The sequence below is a fragment of the Cnephaeus nilssonii genome (assembly GCF_951640355.1).
Source record: "Cnephaeus nilssonii genome assembly, chromosome: 22".
Lineage (NCBI taxonomy): Eukaryota > Metazoa > Chordata > Mammalia > Chiroptera > Vespertilionidae > Cnephaeus > Cnephaeus nilssonii.
The window spans coordinates 10,099,636-10,118,566 of NC_137093.1; the positions used below are offsets into that span (position 1 = coordinate 10,099,636).

At 42.5% G+C, this 18,931-nt stretch overlaps 1 protein-coding gene across 1 annotated transcript in view; it reads right to left on the bottom strand.

The window, feature by feature from the left end:
* Window positions 1-10,995: 10,995 nt before the first annotated feature.
* Window positions 10,996-18,931, bottom strand: part of LOC307094266 (uncharacterized protein) — a 37,070-nt gene continuing 29,134 nt past the window's right edge. The window contains 3 exon segments of the mRNA XM_079762946.1: window positions 10,996-12,569; window positions 12,571-15,012; window positions 15,015-15,091. Of these exon segments, the coding sequence (XP_079619072.1) occupies window positions 12,525-12,569; window positions 12,571-15,012; window positions 15,015-15,091 (2,564 nt within the window). The 3' untranslated portion in view covers window positions 10,996-12,524.

Below are 18,931 nucleotides of genomic sequence, written 5' to 3' on the forward strand. Positions count from 1 at the left end.
TTTGTCCAGTCTCTTCCCACACCCCCACACCCCTTTCCCCCTGAGAATTATAAGTCCACTCCCTTTCTATGCCCCTGATTCTATTATATTCACCAGTTTATTCTGTTCCTCATATTTTTAATTCACTTGATTTTTATTTTTTTTATTTTTTTAATGTATTTTATTGATTTATTACAGTGAGGAAGAGAGAGGGATAGAGAGTCAGAAACGTCGATGAGAGAGAAACATCGACCAGCTGCCTCTTGCACACCCCCTACTGGGGATGTGCCCGCAACCAAGGTACATGCCCTGACCGGAATCGAACCTGGGACCTTTCAGACCGCAGGCCGACGCTCTATCCATTGAGCCGAACCGGTTTTGGCTCACTTGATTTTTAGATTCACTTGTTGATAGATATGTATTTGTTGTTCATACTTTTTATCTTTACTTTTTTCTTCTTCCTCTTCTTAAAGAATATCTTTCAGCATTTCATATAATACTGGTTTGGTGGTGGTGAATTCCTTTAGCTTTTTCTTATCTGTGAAGTTCTTTATCTGACCTTCAATTCTGAATGATAACTCTGCTGGGTAGAGTAATCTTGGTTGCAGGTTCTTGCTGTTCATCACTTTGAATATTCCTTGCCACTCCCGTCTGGCTTGCATAGTTTCTGTTGAGAAATCAGCTGACAATCATATGGGTGCTCCCTTGTAGGTAATTAACTGTTTTTCTCTTGCTGCTTTTAAGATTCTCTCTTTGTCTTTTGCCCTTGGCATTTTAATTATGATGTGTCTTGGTGTGGTCCTCTTTGGATTTCTTTTGTTTGGGGTTCTGTGTGCTTCCTGGACTTGTAAGTCTATTTCTTTCACCAGGTGGGGGAAGTTTTCAGTCATTATTTCTTCAAATAGGTTTTCAGTATCTTGCTGTCTCTCTTCTTCTGGCACCCCCATAATTCTGATGTTGGTACGCTTAAAGTTGTCCCAGAGGCTTCTTATACTATTTTCAACTTTTTGGATTCTTGTTTCTTTTTGCTTTTCTGGTTGAGTGTTTTTTGCTTCTTTGTATTTCAAATCTTTGACTTGATTCTTGCGTTCCTCTAGTCTGCTGTTGGGACTTTGTATAATATTTTTTATTTCAGTCAGTGTATGTTTAATTTCTAGTTGGTCCTTTTTCATATCCTTGAGGGTCTGGCTAAATTTATCGGCCTTTTCTAGGAAATTCTTGAAAAACCTTATAACCGTGGTTTTGAACTCTATATCCAGTCGTTTGTTTTCCTCCATTTCTTTCGTTTGTGATCTGTTTCTTTGTCTCCACATTTTGGCTGCTTCCCTGAGTTGGTAGGGTGGTTTTGTGTGCTAGGTGTTCTATATGTCCTAGTGGGTCGGCCTCCCCTGTTACCTGAGGTAGACACTCTTGTTGCACCCCTTTGTGGACTGTGTGTTCAGCCTTGTTGTAGTTAAGTCTTGATTGTTGTTGGTGTCACTGGGAGGATTTGACCTCCAGGCCAATTGGCTGTGAGGACCCGCTGTGTCTATAATGTAAGAACTGTGCCGGAGACACGCTTATGGGGCAGGACTTGCTTCAGTGGGGCTTTGGTGCTCACTGAGTCTGCCTCTTGAATGTGTCACTTATGGATGTGAGTAGTTGAAATCTGGTGTCATCTCACACTGACCACTAGATACACTAGCTTCTGGATCTCCAATCAGGTGCAGATCAGCTACTGTCTGAGGCCACCCAGCCAGGAGCTACAGCGAGAACTGCAGTTTTCTCCTCTTTGCTTGGTGTTTGGAGGTTTTGGAGCTGTCTGACCAGAGCTGCAGTTTGTTAGGTTAAGCTGCGATAGGGCAGGCCATTTATATGCAAAAGCCGCTGCGTGGAACTTGGGTGGGTTTGTAGATTGTGCGGGGTGGGGTCTCAGGGAGTCACTAGGCTAGGGCGTAGTAAACAGCGATGGCTGCCAGTCAGCCATCTCTGCATTTCCATGTTTCTAAGTCCCCGTGTCCTGCGCAGTAAACAATGATTGCTGGGTGCACCTCTGCAAGAAAGTCACCCTCATTTTCCGACCCGATGGCAGACAGTCCAGCTTCTCCCCATAGGAGTTTGGGTCCCCAGCGTCTCCCCAGAAACTGGAGTTCAGAGTAATCAGGAGCTTGTCTCCCTTTGGGTTGAAAAAAGCAGGGCACCCAGTCCCCCGCCGCCAGCCAGATTCGCGCGCCTCCGTACCTCAGCTTTTCAGCACTCGTGCATGTCTCAATGCTCTTTTCTCTTTCCTTCTAGTTGTAGAACTTCCACTCAGCCAGCTTTCCTGTGATTCTGGGTGATAGACGTTTTGTCTTTTATTGTAGTTTTGACATTGTTGTGCGAGGCAGCAGTTTAGTTGTTTACTATGCCGCCATCTTGGTTTCCCTCTCAGGGTCTTTTTTTATTCTAGATGAATTTTTGGAGAGTTCTTTCTAGGTCTGTGAAATATGCTGTTGGTATTTTAATGGAGAGTGCATTGAATATATAGATTGCTTTGGGTAGTATGGACATTTTAATGATGTTGATTCTATCAATCCATGAACATGGCATGTTCTTCCATCTGTTTACATCTTCCTCTATCTCTTTTTTCAGTGTTTACATCGTCCTCTATCTCTTTTTTCAGTGTTTACATCGTCCTCTATCTCTTTTTTCAGTGTCCTGTAGTTTTCTGCGTATAGGTCTTTTACCTCCTTAGTTAAGTTTATTCCTAGGTATCTTAATTTTTTTAGTGCGATGGTAAATGGGATTGCTTTTTTAGTCTCTCATTCTGTAAGTTCACTATTGGTGTATAGAAATGCCATAGATTTCTTGGCATTGATTTTGTATCCTGCTACATTGCTGAATTCATTTATTAAGTATAATAGTTTTTTGATAGAGTCTTTCGGGTTTTTTATGTACAATATCATGTCATTTGCAAATAAGGACAGCTTTACTTCTTTTTTTCCAATTTGGATGCCTTTTATTTATTCTTCTTGTCTAATTGCAATGGCTAATACTTCCAGTACTACGTCAAACAGGAGTGGTGAGAGTGGGCATCCCTATCTTGTTCCTATTCTTAGGGGAAATGGTTTGTTTTTGCCCATTGAGTATGATGTTGACTGTGGGTTTATCATAGATGGCTTTTATTATGTTGAGGTATGATCCTTCTATTCCCACCGTGCTGAGAGTTTTTATCAAGAAAGGGTGTTGGATATTGTCAAATGCTTTTTCTGCATCAATTGATATGACTATGTGATCTTTGTCTCTCAATTTGTTTATGTGATATATCACGTTTATTGATTTGCAGATATTGTACCATCCTTGCATCCCTGGGATAAATCCTACTTGGTCATGGTGTATGATCTTTCTGATGTATTCCTGGATCCGATTTGCTAGAATTTTGTTGAGGATTTTGGCATCTATGTTCATGAGGGATGTTGGCCTGTAATTCTCTTTCATTGTGTTGTCTTTATCTGATTTTGGTATTAGGGTGATTTTGGCTTCATAGAAGGAGCTTGGAAGTGTTCCTTCCTCTTGAATTTTTTGGAATAGTCTGAGGAGGATAGGTTTTAGTTCTTCCTTGAATGTCTGGTAAAACTCCCCTGTGAAGCTGTCTGACCCTAGGCTTTTGTTTGCTGAAAGCTTTTTGATGACTGCTTCAATTTCTTCCATAGTTATTGGCCTATTGAGGTGTTTAGAGTCTTCCTGATTGAGTTTTGGAAGGTTGTATTTTTCTAGGAATATGTCCATTTCCTCCAGGTTGTCCATTTTGTTGGAATAGAGTTGTTCATAGTATTTTTTAACAATCCTTTGTATTTCGGTGGGGTCTGTTGTTATTTCTCCTCTTTCATTTCTGATTTTGTTTATTTGGGTCCTCTCTCTTTGTTTTTCTTGGTGAGCCTGGCTAGAGATTCATCAATCTTGTTTATCCTTTCAAAGAACCAGCTCTTGGTTTTGTTGATCTTTTGTATTGTTTCTTTGGTCTCTATGTCATTTATCTCCGCTCTGATCTTTGTTATTTCCTTCCTTTCGCTTACACTGGGTTTTTCTTGTTGCTCTCTAACTCTTTGAGTTGTAGGGTTAGGTAATATATTACCATTGTTTCTTGTTTTTTGCAGTAGGCTTGTAGAGCTATGAACTTCCCTCTCAAGACTGCTTTCGCTATGTTCCATAGATTTTGGATTGTTGTGTTTTCATTGTCGTTTGTTACCATGATATTTTTTATTTCTTCTTTGATCTCTCTGGTAACCCAGTCATTGTTTAATAGCATGCTGTTTAGTCTCCATGTGTTTGCTTTTTTTGGATTGTTTTTATTCTAGTTGATTTCCAGTTTTATGACACTGTGATCTGAGAAGATGCTGGATATGATTTCTATCTTATTGAATTTGAAGAGACTTTGCCCCAATATATGGTCTATCTTTGAAAATGACCCATGTGCACTTGAGAAGAATGTATATTCTGTGGCTTTGGGGTTAAATGTTCTGAAGATGTCAATTAATTCTGGTCTAGTGAGTCATTTAGGATTGATGTTTCTTTGCTGATTTTTTGTTTAGAGGATTTGTCCAATGGTGATAGTGGGGTATTAAAGTCTCCTACTTTGATTGTATTGCTGTCAATCTCTACCTTGATATCCTCCAGGAGTTTTTTTTTTTTTTTTTATGTATTTGGGTGCTCCTGTATTGGGTGCGTATATATTTACCAGAGTTATTCCTTCTTGTTGGATTACTCCCTTTAGTATTATGAAGTGGCATTCCTTATGTCTTTTTATGTCTTTCTCTTTGAGATCTAATTTGTCAGATATAAGTATTGATACCCCAGCTTTTTTTTTCATTTCCATTCACCTGGAAAACCTTTTTCCATTCCTTTATCCTCAGTCTGTGTGTGTCATTTTTTCTGAGGTGGGTTTCTTGTAGACAGCAGATATATGGGTCATGTTTTCTTATCCAATTCGTTACCCTATGTCTTTTGATTGGGGCACTTAATCCATTTACATTTAAAGTTATTATTGACAGGTACTTATTTGTCGCCATTTTTATTCTTTACCCCTGTGTTCCTTCTTTGCTTCCTATTTCTTTCTTTTTTTCTTTTTCTTTTTCTTTTTTCTTTTTTTTTTTTACAGCAGACCCTTTAGCATTTCTTGCATTGTTGATTTGGTGGTAATAAATTCCCTTAGTCCTTTTTTGTCTGTGAAGCTCCTGATTTCACCTTCAATTTTGATTGATAGCCTTGCTGGGTACAGTATTCTTGGATTCAGACCCTTCCTTTGCATGACTTTGTATATTTCATTCCATTCCCTTCTGGCCTGATGTGTTTCTGTTGAGAAATCAGTCTCTAGTCTGATGGGGTATCCTTTGTAGGTAATTTTCTGTCTCTCTCTGGCCGCTTTTAAGATTCTTATTTTGTCGTTGGTGTTTGCCAATTTAATTAGAATGTGCTTTGGTGTCAGTCTTTTCAGTTTCATTTTGCTTGGGACTCTGTAAGCTTCTTGGATTTGTGTGGGGTTTTTCTTCCCTATATCAGGGAAGTTTTCTGTCATTATTTCTTCAAACAGGTTTTCTATTCCTTGCTCAGTTTCCTCTCCTTCTGGCACCCCTATTATGCGCATATTCTTTTGTTTTGTGTTGTTCCAAAGTTCCCTTAGGCTCTCCTCCTGCTTTTTAATTTTTTTTTTTCTAGAAGCTGCTATATTTGGGTATTTTTTCCTACCTTGTCTTCTAGATCACTGATGCGGTCCTCTGCTTCTTCTAGTCTACTCTTAATGCTTTCTATTGTGTTCTTTACAGTAGCGATGTCATTTTTCATTTCTTCTTGGTTCTTCTTCATTTCCTCTTGGTTCTTACACATATTGTCGAATTTGTCTTCCATTCTTTTCATCCACCTTATGACCACTTCTCTGAATTCTTTCTCTGACAGGTTGCTTTCCTCCATTTTGTTTACTTACTTTTCTGGTAATGCCTGCTTTTCTTTCTTATGTAGGCTGTTTCTTTGTCTTTCCATGATCTCTCTTCTCTGGGTGTCTGGTTATGTAGTTCTCTCCTGCGTTGATTTAAAGGCACAAAATATGACACAACCAGGTACAATGCACAAGGCACTGAACAGAAATGTATTCACGATATTAATAACCCCAAATAAAGGTGACTACCAGAGAAAGGCAAATCAGAGGATAGGAGAGAAAGAAGAAGAGAAAAAAAAGGAGTGCAAAAATGAAATTGGGAAAAGGGAAAAAAAGTAAGAGAGAAAAGAAAGAGAATAAGAAAGAATAGGGAAACAAACTATATATATATGGGGAGAAAACTCCAATAGAACAGCCACTAATCCCAACAAATGTCAGCAACAAGTACCTGGAGATGAATGCAAACTACAAACAACAACTAATATCAAGCTAGGTGAGGGAAAACAGACGCAAAAAACAAAACAAAAAAACAAAAAGAAAAACAATCTCACAAACAAGCATAAAAAATTGATAAAATCAACAATCAAGCAAACAACAACAAAAGGAAAGAGAGAAATTTTTTTTGGATAGTGAAGAAAGAGAAGAGAGAGGTGTGTATGGACTTGGAGCAGGGGATTGGAAATTAGATATATAAGTAGGGTGAAATTTTAACGGTAAAAAGAAGGAATAGGGAAAATCTAAAGCAGGAATAGGGTAAGAGAAACAGGACAACAAAAGGGTAAAAATGAGGAAGAGAGTGATGGCATAAAGGTAAAGTTGAGATAGAGTGAAATGATGCTAAAGGAAAGATGAAAATAGAATGTAGAACAATAATCCCAAAGTAAAATAAAGAGAAAATAAAAGGACACTTTTTTAAAAAAAAAAAAAAGGTAAAATAGCAGTAGTAATAATACTGATTGAAAATAAAAATGTAATAATTAAAAAGGTAAAATCAAGTGAGGAAAAAAGAAAAAAATTAGTTTTGTAAGTAAAAGTTGAAATAAAAGTAAAAATGTGCAGTAGTGAAGGTCATTCACTTCCTCTACTGTTCTGTTGGGCATGCCTGTTTCCTAGTCAGGACAGTATTGAAGTTCCGAAGTTCCCTGCGTTCCACTGCTCCTCAGTGTTGTAAGCCAGTCCTGATTTTTAAGCAAGCAGTATGTCTTTATTTCTTATATATTCCTTTATTTGTGTTTACACAAGAGTCAATTTGTAATTCAACCCCTGGGTGGCAGTTTCTTGATTGACCTCTGGGTCTATAGGTCCTCTCTAGCTAGTGTTTAGGTTTTGTTTTCCCTGTGGCACTTAATACTGGTTTGGGGGAGTGGGTTGCTCCAGAGCTGGTTCTCTGGTGGTCATTCCCCACTCTGATCCCCAGGTTCCAGAAAAACAACTTTCCCCTGCAGTCTATTATGCTTAGTAATCAGAAGCAAGGATTTAAAGGGGGGGGGGGGGGAGGAAAGAGCCAGAGTAAGTGTGTGAACTCCGGGGCTGTGCGCAAGTCTGTGCAGTCTTTTTTCCCCTTGAGTCTAAGCAGCCGGCACACTTTTAAAATTTTTAGGCTGTCCTTTTGCGCCCAGATCAAAATGGGTTGCTTTTTAGAGTTTCCTTCTGTTAGCAGCTCTGCGGACCCCCTTCCACATTCATGGATCACGCCAGCCCCAACAGCCACGGATTTTTCTAGGCGCAGGTTCTCCAGCTCCCGCCTTGCGCGTTTCTCTCTCCGGCTGGGACCACAGACCTAACCTTATCCCAGGCGAAATCTGACCTTTCCGTGAGGGAGTGTAGAGCTCCTCGGAATCTACAACTACGGCTTATTCTCTTTCTTATTCCCATAGTCCTACTGAACAGCTGTGAACCCCAGAACACTGGTCCCCAAGTGAGCGCCACTATGGGAATAAGAAAGAGAATAAGCCGTAGTTGTAGATTCCCCAGGCTTTTCAGGTTTCCAATAACATCCACTTTCCCCTTCAAGATGGCGCAGTCTCCGCATCCGAGCCGGTCGCTCCAGGAGGGAACCCAGCAGCAGTGGGGGCTGCCCGGTCCCCCACAGTCTCCTGGAGTATAGCTGTCCCTCAACTCACCAACAAACACTCCCAACCACACATTCTCCCTTTGTTTTCTCACTCACACACTATCTTGCAGTCTGCCTTCCTGTCAGCAGCCATCTTCTTTTTCCAGGTTTGTAATTTTTTTAATTTTCAATGGATCAGAGAAACTTTGTCTTATTTACTACTATCTTCATAGGACTAGAACATTTCATAGATACAGACTCATGATTGGTGGGATAGATGGATGAGTGAATGAATGAATGATAAGTGGCAATATGTATCAGTCCCTTAATACACTTAGATGTCTGTAAAAAGCATCAAGCTTAGATAGCAAAGCCTAAAATATGCAAGACCTGTCCTGAATCATTTGCCTATAAGGTCTGAGGATATGGTCAATAGAGGGAGAAAGCTAGAATCATTGATTTAATTTCCGAAAAGCATGATTGCTTTTAAGGTCATGGTGGTTTTGAGTAGCACTCTGAGGAAAAAGAATAAAGTCCCTACCAGGGGATACATAACTGGGCCCGAGGAGGTGATTGCCATATTAACCAAATCTTGTTTCTCGTCCCCTAGAGATTTACAATTTAGTAGAGGAAATAGAATATGTTTGCAAATGACCAAATGGTAGATCAGAATGCCATAAGTATAAAGGAAATTCAGTGTTGTGACTTGATTGTGGATTAATTTTATTGTCACTGAACAACATATGATTAATAACATAATCGAACTGTTCATCGCATTTGATTTTAGATCTTCTCGGCATTTATTTGACCACCCACTGTATGCCCATTTCTGCACTAGAGAAGGCACACATGTTATGTACTTTAATCTCTCATCCACTCTCTGAGAGCATCCTTTGTGTAGCCATCTTGCTGAAAAGGAAACCCAGGCCAAGGAAGTGAAGTTACATGTATAAGGCCAGTCAGTCAGAAAGTAACACCTGGGATTAAGGGAGATGAATATGAAAGCCACATAAATCAGAACAACTTTTTTCTTTTAAAAAGGGTTACTTTTTCAGCTTTGGGGAAGTTCTTCCTGGTTGGATCTGTTAGATTGGAAAAACGTAAGACTCAAAGCATACACAGGACTCATATGCTTAGCATCCAAGGAGAAGAGAGGAGCTCTCACAGTGCTTAGGAGAGATAGTGACTCTTATTTTCTCTTAGGCCTGAGTTGTTTTGTAACATTTTAATACTAGAGGCCGGGTGCATGGATTCGTGCACCAGTAGGGTCCTTCAGCCTGGCTTGCACCCTCTCGCAATCCGGGACCCCTCAGCGGATGTCTGACAGCTGGTTTCGGCCTAATCCCCACAGGCCTGTTTGGCCAGTGGGGATCAGGCCGAAACCGGCAGTCCAACATCCCCCGAGGGATGTAGTAGTGCATAAAGTGGCAGGCAGCTGAGGAGGAACCCGAACCCAGGCCGAGCATCGCGCTGCTACCTCTCATCCCAGCTGTGCCAGCCACAGCCACCGCTTGGTAGCACTGCTGCAGAGGAAGGAGAGTCTTGTGCCACTACAGCTGCACTCACCAGCCATGAGCCTGGTGTCTGTTCGACCAGTTGAATGGTCGATCAGTCACTTAAGAGATAGCCTACCTAATAAAAGAGTAATATGCAAATTGACCCTAACTCCGCTACACCCACAAGCCACACCCACCAACCAATCAGGAGCATATATGCAAATAAACCCAACCAAGATGGCTACAGCCACAGAGAGCAAGGTTGCCCAGGCAACGGAGGAAGCCAAGCTTTACGCCTGCCCTTGCAGGCCTAAGCCTCCACTCAAGCTACAAAGTTTCAATTATAGAAGGTAAACAAATCCAAACAGAAATGGCGGCAGCCACGGAGCTGGAGAGAGCAGGCCAGGGTTGCCCCCAGCAATGGAGGAAGCAAAGCTTTCCACCTGCCCTGGCTGGCCTAGGCCTCCACTCCAGGCTACAAAGTTTCCATTATAGAAGGTGAATTAACCCCAACAGAAATGGCTGCTGGCCACGGAGCGAGCAGGAGGCTTGGCTCCGCTCCAGGCTACAAAGTTTCAATTGTAGAAGGTAAATAAATTCCAGATACCAGGGCCTCCACTTGGGTCACCAGGGGGCGTGGCTGGCCTGCAAACCACCACAGGCCCCTTGCTCAGGCCGCCCCACGCCCCAAGGGAACCCCTATCCTGATCCGGGTACCCTTCAGGGCAAACCAGCTGGCCCCCACCCCTGCACCAGGCCTCTATCCTATCTAATAGAAGAGTAATATGCAGATTGACCTTCACTCCAACACACAATATGGCTGCCCCCCTGTGGTCAAAGATCCTGCCCCCATGTGGACAGAAGATGGCCACCACAAGATGGCCAGCAGGGGAGGCACCAGGCAGTTGGGAGGCACCAGGCCTGCAAGGGAGGGCAGTTGGAGGCGATCAACCCTGCAGTGGAGGGCAGTTAGTGGTGACCAGGCCGGCAGAGGAGGGAAGTTGGGGGCAAACAGGCTGGCAGGGGAGCAGTTAGGCATCAATCAGGCTGGCAGCGAAGTGATTGGGGGTGATCAGGCTGGCAGGCAGAAGCAGTTAGGGGCAATCAGGAAGGCAGGCAGGTGAGCAGTTGGGAGCCAGCAGTCCTGGATTGTGAGAGGGATGTCCGACTGCCCATTTAGGCCCAATCCTTCTTTCTCTCTCTCTCTCTCTCTCTCTCTCTCTCTCTCTCTCTCTCCCTCCTTCCATCCACAAGTAATTTTTTAAAATAAAAATGTTTGCAACCTTATAAGGTAAAACTTTAGCAGAAGTGCATCCTATCCTAAGGTTGGCTCTGGTTAAATTCTTCCCTTGGTCAACATTTACTGAGCACTAGAGACAGGGCCCTCAGAGCTGAACAAGATATAAACCTGCCCCTCCATGATGTCAGAATGGGATGGGGAAAGGACACTTTCACTAATAATGACTGATAATGACACAGTGTGTTAGGTTCATAATAGACAGCAGCATCCATTGGTAAGGCTTTTGTTTCATTAGAGTCAATGAGGGAAAAGCCATGTTCTGGGCAAGTAAGGACATGTCAGTTGTCTTCCTGGTCACTTTTTTTTTTTTTTTAACTGAAGGAAAAGTGGAGAAGGTACATTCAGTCATAGCTGGGGTGGGATGCAGGTTCCACCTTTAACTAGCTCTAGAGCAAAACTCTGTCTTTGTTTCCTCATGTGGAAGAAAATGGTATAATAGGGTGAATGGGAGGGTTAAATTAAGATAACATAAAATGTTTAGAATAGTGTCTTGCACAGAATTGATAATGTTATTATTTTACATGCTTTGTGCTCTCCTTACAGACAAATAATTACCCTCCAATGCTCTGTTCCTTTAGATTGTCAGTCAATGATATATTAACTTAATAACGGAAATGAGAAATAGCCCTAGCCAATTTGGCACAATGGATAGTGCATCAGCCCACAGACTGAAGGATGGCAGGTTGGATTCCATTCAAGGGGATGTACCTCGGTTGTAGGCCCAATCCCTGATCCTGGTCTCCCCATAATAGATGTGTCTCTCTCACATCAATGTTTCTCACTCTGTCTCTCCCCATTCCTTCCACTCTCTAAAAATCAGTGAAAAAATGACTCAGGTGAGGATTAACAAAAATAAAAATAAAAGAATGGAAATGAGAAATAAATATAATACATAAACTAGAAAACCAGAATAAAAGGAAAAATGAATACTTCCAACTAGACTTAGCACTGGACAAGCTTGCCTCTTGCCTAGGTTGCTTACTCTCTCCCATGTACTTAGACACAGGTGATCACACCATTCTGGATGAGATAGAGCCCTCCCAGAGAGTCCCAAATCTAAAGGAGACCTAGTTCATAGGCCACAAAAAGGAGACCTAGTTTATGTGCCTTATCTGAACACTGTTATTTACTTTTTAAAAATATTTTTTATTGATTCAGAGAGGAAGGCAAAGGGAGAGAAAGACAGAGAACCATTGGTTGACTGCCCCCTGTATGCCCCCCACTGTGGTTCAAGCCCCAACTCTAGCATATACCCCGACCTAGAATCCAACCGTGAACTTGTGATTCATAGATTGACACTCAACCACTAAGCCACATGGACCAGACTTATTTTCAATTGAAAATCTTTTTATTTAATGAATATATTTCACCAGTTAAATAAGAACAACAAACCAAATAAACAACCTTCCTGATATAATGTGTAGTTGTGATTGGGATGAAAAACCTGAAACAGAGATGATTAGAAGGTGGCATTCTCTGAAAAACTGGTAACTCAAAAATGTCCCAATTAAGACAAGACATTGATAGGAATGGTCCATGAGAAAAGTTCATTTAAATGGTTTCATGAAATGTGAAAACGGGAAAAAGTAGTAAAAGTCTTGAAATGATTTCACATATACATATGTAATTAATTAGTAAAAGACAGAAGAAGAAAATCATCCCTACTCCCACATTAGTACATTTCTACAGTCTTTAGAGTCCTGATCAGAGCCACTGCAGCTGTCAATGCCCACTTCACATTTGCTCTACTGAGCTTCCCTCCACCAAGTCTATGAAGTGTTTGCTATAAAAGACTTCTTCCTATCACTACTCATTTTCTGCTTTTGGTTTTTCCTCTCTTAATGCCTTCTTCCTCTTGTTCTGAAACTGCTTCTCCACTTTCTTCTGGAACCTCATGTGACCATGGAAAACAATTCTTTCCAGCCCCAACACCAGCACCAAAAAATAGACCAAAAAGCATTGCAAAAAAACAACAACAGCAACAGCAAATGGAAAATGAAAAAATTACTATGAAAATAAAAAGGGGGATTATGTACTCAATCTGATCCCTGGTTTTCCTTTCATTTCTATTCTCTCCTCTGCCAAAATTACCATGATCAACACTATGACTTTTCCTTTCATCCTCACTTGGATTTTCATCCTCTGTTTTGCCAGGGGAACCACTGTCCACACTACCCCCATTTCCTGGGGTTCTGCAGTCAGGGGGTGCATAGCCAGCCTCACAGTGGCAGTGCCTTAAATTGTTACAGACTCCTCTCCCATTGCACATTTCTGCTGGTTTGCAGTCATAGTTGAGCACAGCATGATCGGTGCAGGAGTAATCCACGCAGACTTTGTTTGGGGCACAAGCAGTGCCAGAGTGCACATCTCCCTCATCAGGGATATCAGTAACGTTATAGACATCCACGCTCCAGCAGAAGTCACCTTCATAAGGAATCTGGATCAGTGTGTGATGGGGCTTGATGGCTGGGACCCGTCTAATATTTGTACATATAATTTTCCCACAAAATATATTATCATCAAAACACTTAACATATCTTGACATTGCTGATGTGGGACGGCCACAGTTTCCAAACCGGTCCCCTTTGCTGTTTATTGAAATGTAACAGTTTTCTGGGGCAGACCATGCAGTGTCCCCATACATAGCCATGCACTGATTATCAGGGTTTCTGCATTGACCCCCAACACAGTAGTGCAGTCTACCGCAGGCCGTCCCATCTTGCTTATAGGTGTCCGTGGGGCACTCTGCAGAGATACCATCACAATACTCTGGGAGGTCACACTCTCCCGAAGCAGAACGGCACACGAATCCCTTATTTCTCAATCGGCAACCAAAACAGCAGAGTCCATCACTGCATTCTGCACTCCCCTTCAGGCTACATGTTTGGTCACAGCACGGGTCAGTGTAACAGGCAGAACCACAGTCACACTGCTCCTCACCCTCCACCACACCATTTCCACAGTAGGAATCCCTACGCAAGCGGCCTTTGTGCCGCTGAGGGTTGTTAAATAGGCAGGCCCCTCTGTGTTCCCGGAGGAACTGGTAGAAGTCGTCAGAGCTACAGTTGCTGAAGCCACTTTCTTTAGTGATATTGTCACGCATGAGGCAGAGGTGTTTGTCTTTACAAATGCAGGCTGAGTGGTCGTGCCGAATACCCAAGTTGTGCCCAAGCTCATGGACCATGAGTGCTGCAAACAGGAGGACATCTTCATGAGGGAAGGATTCAACAGCTGCTGCAAAACCACTGGAACAGGCACCATTGAGAAATGCCTGTCCCATACCCTGCTCAGGATGCTGTCCGACAATCATGTGGGCAACATCATGCTTCACACGATGGAGGAGCTTCTCTTGTCTCCAGCTGTTGAAATTCCCCAGTGTAACTTGCAGGTCCACTGGGACCTCTATGAGGTCCCCCTCGGTCCAAATCTCCATTCCAGCCAGCACCACCTCTGTGTTTATTGCCCTAGTGAAGCTGTTGGCCAGGGCAGTGATGTCCATCACTCTCTGGACCGTCTCATTGACGTTACTGCCCCACATTTGGAACCGCTGGTTGTTGACCACAACAAACATCTCCACGTACTTGGTGAGTGACCACAAGTAGGACAGCTCCCGTAGACCGCCAGGCTTCCTGCTCCCTTGTTGTCGGCTGGCGGACACCACTAGGCTGTCTTGGGAAGTGACATTGCAGGAGATTGGAGCTTGATGGGCCATGGTGTACAACACATGTTCAAACCGTTTTGAAGAGTCCATGGGCTCAATGCCATAGGATTTTCCCTCCTTAATCAGGATGCCCCTGAGGCCTGAACAGGTGTTGACAGAAACAAAAGAACCCGGGAGTCCTTCTATGTAGCCTTCATAGTGACAGTCATGTGAGATGAAAGGCATTTCTTGTCCCCGGATGCCATTGTGGTAGCTGAAGACTGGAAAGTTCTTGATAAAATAGTCTGTCTTCACTTTCAGGTGTATCAGCTGTTTCTGGCCCTGCATAGATATCACATAAGATGCCTTTTGCCTTCGGTCTTGCCTTCCCTCAACTGTCAGAGCCTTGGGGATGACTATTTCATAGGATGAGGAATATACTGATCCCAGGTCACAGCACAAGGTTGGCAGGAAACTCAGTACCAACACCAGCACCATCCCCAGCCTGACACAAGAAAATCCTGGCAGCAGTACCAGCACCAGGCCCTTCTTCTGTGCAGCCCAATTGTGAAGCATTCTGCTAGTCTCATATATAACATCATGATTCTTTTGTAGAGAAGGCAAGGAGGAGGCAGAGTCCCTCAAAACGGTAGCCACTGACATGGCCCCAGTGAATCAGTGGCTGATGCAGGGCTTGTGTCCATGAGCAGAAGCACTTCTTGACATGCAGACCCTTGGATCTGGGATTAGCTTCAGGTGTCTGCTGGCTGTATAAGGGTGGGTACTGCCTACCTCTGGCTGTGTCCTTTCTACTCTCTCTGACCTCCGTGTTATCCTTCAGATAGTGTCCTTCCTGTGGCTTAGTTCCATATCATTAGTTTCAGTGATCCTTGGCTACAGTCCTTTGATATTGTGGTGATGTAATAAAAAAGAAGGACTGCAAACTGTAAAGTGCAAGATTGTACCTTGAGAGAGGAAACAAAACCTCCGTGCCTTCTTCAACTGTGCCACACGGAACACCCCCCAACTACTGTGTCCGTTGCTCGGCCAACTCCTAATGTTCCAGACCAGGAGGCTTGGAGATCATTGGTGGGCACACTCCATTGCCCATTTCCCCTCTTCTAAAACTCTTGTTCTGTAACACATGGGCATCAAACTTAAGCTGTTCTTGATCCCTCAATGATGCTTTATAGTAATACGCACATCTCTCAGGCCAGTCTGTTAGATAGGCAAGGGACTGGCTTTCCTATGCCTCAGAATTTACCTAAATGGGCTGTTGACCATGTGGCAAGGGACAATACTCCAATTTTTTAACCTCATCAAAATTCAGCCTCTCAAGTTTTGCTTATAACACTGCCAAAAAATGTGTACGGGAGAAGCCAACAGAGCAGCCTTATTTTATGTATGATTTTCGTGGGCACTTTAGCTGGTAAATTCAGGCCCACACCCTTCTGTGGATGGCTTGGTCATGTTGGTACCCTAAAATTAAGCCAATTGAAGACTAGGTATCCCAAAAGTCTCCCTTGTGTTAGAAAATGTTCTACAATAGCCTAGCCCAGTGGTCGGCAAACCGCGGCTCGCGAGCCACATGGGGCTCTTTGGCCCCTTGAGTGTGGATCGGCATTAGAACCACTTCTTCAAAATAGACTCGCCCAGGCCGAAAACCAACTTCTGTGCATGGGCCACGAAGTTTCAATCACACTGTACGTGCACGCCCACACGTGGTATTTTGTGGAAGAGGCCAAAGAGCCGCATGTGGCTCGTGAGCCACGATTTGCCGACCACTGGCCTAGCCGGTTTGGCTCAGTGGATAGAAGGTCAGTCTGCAGACCTCAGGGTCCCAGGTTTGATTCTAGTGGGGTACCTACCTCAGTTACAGGATCCTCCCTGGCTCAGGCTCTGGTCTGAGCTTGTGCAGGAGGCAACCAATCAATGTGTTTCTCTCACATCGTTAATTCTGTCTTTCCATCTCTCTTCCTCTCTCCCCCCCAAAAAATCAATGGAAAAATATCCTCGGGTGAGGGAGGGGAAGGGAAGGGAAGGGAAGGGAAGGGAAGGGAAGGGAAGGGAAGGGAAGGGAAGGGAAGGGAAGGGAAGGGAAGGGAAGGGAAGGGAAGGGAAGGGAAGGGAAGGGAAGGGAAGGGAAGGAGGAAGAAAGAAAGAAAGAAAGAAAGAAAGAAAGAAAGAAAGAAAGAAAGAAAGGAAGGAAGGAAGGAAGGAAGGAAGGAAGGAAGGAAGGAAGGAAGGAAGGAAGGAAGAAAGAAAGAAAGAAAGAAAGAAAGAAAGAAAGAAAGAAAGAAAGAAAGAAAGAAAATTACCTACATGTATCCAGTGCCCAGTTCTGTTTTCATCCTTATTCACCCAGGTTCAAGAGTAGAAAAACTACCCAAGCCAACATGGCTCAAAGATTGAGCATGAGGTCACTGGTTAGATTGTGGGTCAGGGCACATGCCTGCATGTCATGCTGGATCCTCATGTTGATGTTTCCTTCTCAGATGTTTCTATCTCCTTTTCCCTTTCTTTCAAAAAATCAGTAAGAACATATTGTTAATAAAAGAGTAAATTAACTAGAATTACTTATTGAAGGAATAAATGACTCCCAGGTAAAAGTGCTGTCATGTCTCATCTGTTGTATGTTATTTATTTGTGCTTGCATTAGACCTGCCCTGAATGAAAATGTCTCTAGAAAAACTATGTGGACAAATGGCACATTTTTTACCTCAAAATGTACCTCCCTCTTTCTACATTTTGCTGGTCAGTTCACTTCCCTAATGTCTTCATGCCTCATATTTCACTGAGAAAAATAAAAGCAATCAAGAGTACTTTGACATGGAGACACCACATGAGTCACCTGTATCTAAATTGTCCTCCAACTCTGGCGGATAAATTGTCCATACTCCAACTAAGGCCAATCCTACTACTTGTGAGTGGGGTCTACTTCCCTTTCAATTTCTCATGAACTTCACTTTTCCAACTGTCCCTTCTGTCTTTTATTTCTGAAACATCTATTTGTCCGTTGGATCCAATCTCATATGCAGTAATGTTTCATCTTTATCAAACCATCACTCTCAACCCATATCATCTAGACCACCAACTTACACCATACACAAAAATACACTCAAAATGGATAAAGGACTTAAACGTAAGATAGGAAACCATAAAAATCGTAGAGAAATCCACAAGCTGCAAAATCTCAGACATATGCCGAAGCATTATCTTCAGCCTAGGGCAATGGAAACTAAAGAGAAAATAAACAAATGGGACTACATCAAAATAAAAAGTTTCTGCAGAACAAAAGAAACCATCAACAAAACAACAAGAAAGCTCACTGCACAGGAGAACATGTTTGCAATGTTATCTTCGATAAGAGTCTAATCTCCAACATTTACAGGGAACTCATACAACTTAACAAAAAGAAGATAACCCAATCAAAAAATGGGCAGTGGACCTAAATAGATACTTTTTGAAAGAGGACATAAGGAAGGCCAAGAGACATATGAAAACATGCTCAAAGTCACTAATTATCCGAGAGATGCAAATCAAAACGACAATGAGGTACCATCTCACACCTGTCAGAATGGCTATCATCAACAAATGACAAGTGCTGGCGAGGATGCAAAGGAAAAGAAACCCTCGTGCACTGCTGGTGGTAATGCAGACTGGTGCAGCCACTGTGGAGAACAGTATGGAGTTTCCTCAAAAAACTAAAAATAGAACTCCCATTTGACCCAGTGATCCCACTTCTAAGAATATATCCCAAGAAACTCGAAACACCAATCAGAAAGGATATATGCACCCCTATGTTCATAGCAGCACAATTTATATTAGCTAAGATTTGGAAACAGCCTAAGTGCCCATCAGCAGATGAGTGGACTAAAAAACTGTTATATCCACACACTAGAATACTACGCTGCTGTAAAAAGGAAGGAACTCCTACCATTTGCAATAGCATGGATGGACCTGGAGAGCATTATGCTAAGTGAAATAAGTCAGTCAGAGAAAGATAAATATCACATGACCTCACTCATTTGTGGAATATAATGAACAACATAAACTGATGAACAAAAACAGATCCAGAGACAGAGAAGCATCGATCAGATGGTCAAACCTCAGAGGGAAGGTAGGGGAGGGTGGGAGTATGGGGGAGAGATCAACCAAAGGACTTGTATGCATGCATATAAGCCTAAGCAATGGACACAGACACCAGGGGGGTGAGGGCATGAGCAGGGGTGGGAGTGGGGTGTCAATGAGGAGATAAGGACACATATGTAATACCTTCATCAATAAAAAAAATATATCTCTCTGTTTCATACATAATGAAACTCTTTGGAAATATATATACATTCTGTTTCAATTTGCACCCATACTTTTTTCTTTTCTGAAATTTAAATTTTGAATCATTGCATAGTCACAAAATTTGAATAAAACATAAATATATTTTTCAGTAAATTATTAGGAAGAGAACAGCTCAGTCACACACAAAAGAACACATGTTATAACTTAATTTCTATGAGGTTCCTCAAGTAGTCAAGTTGATAGAGACAGGTAGTGAAGTGGAGGTTACAGGAGCGGG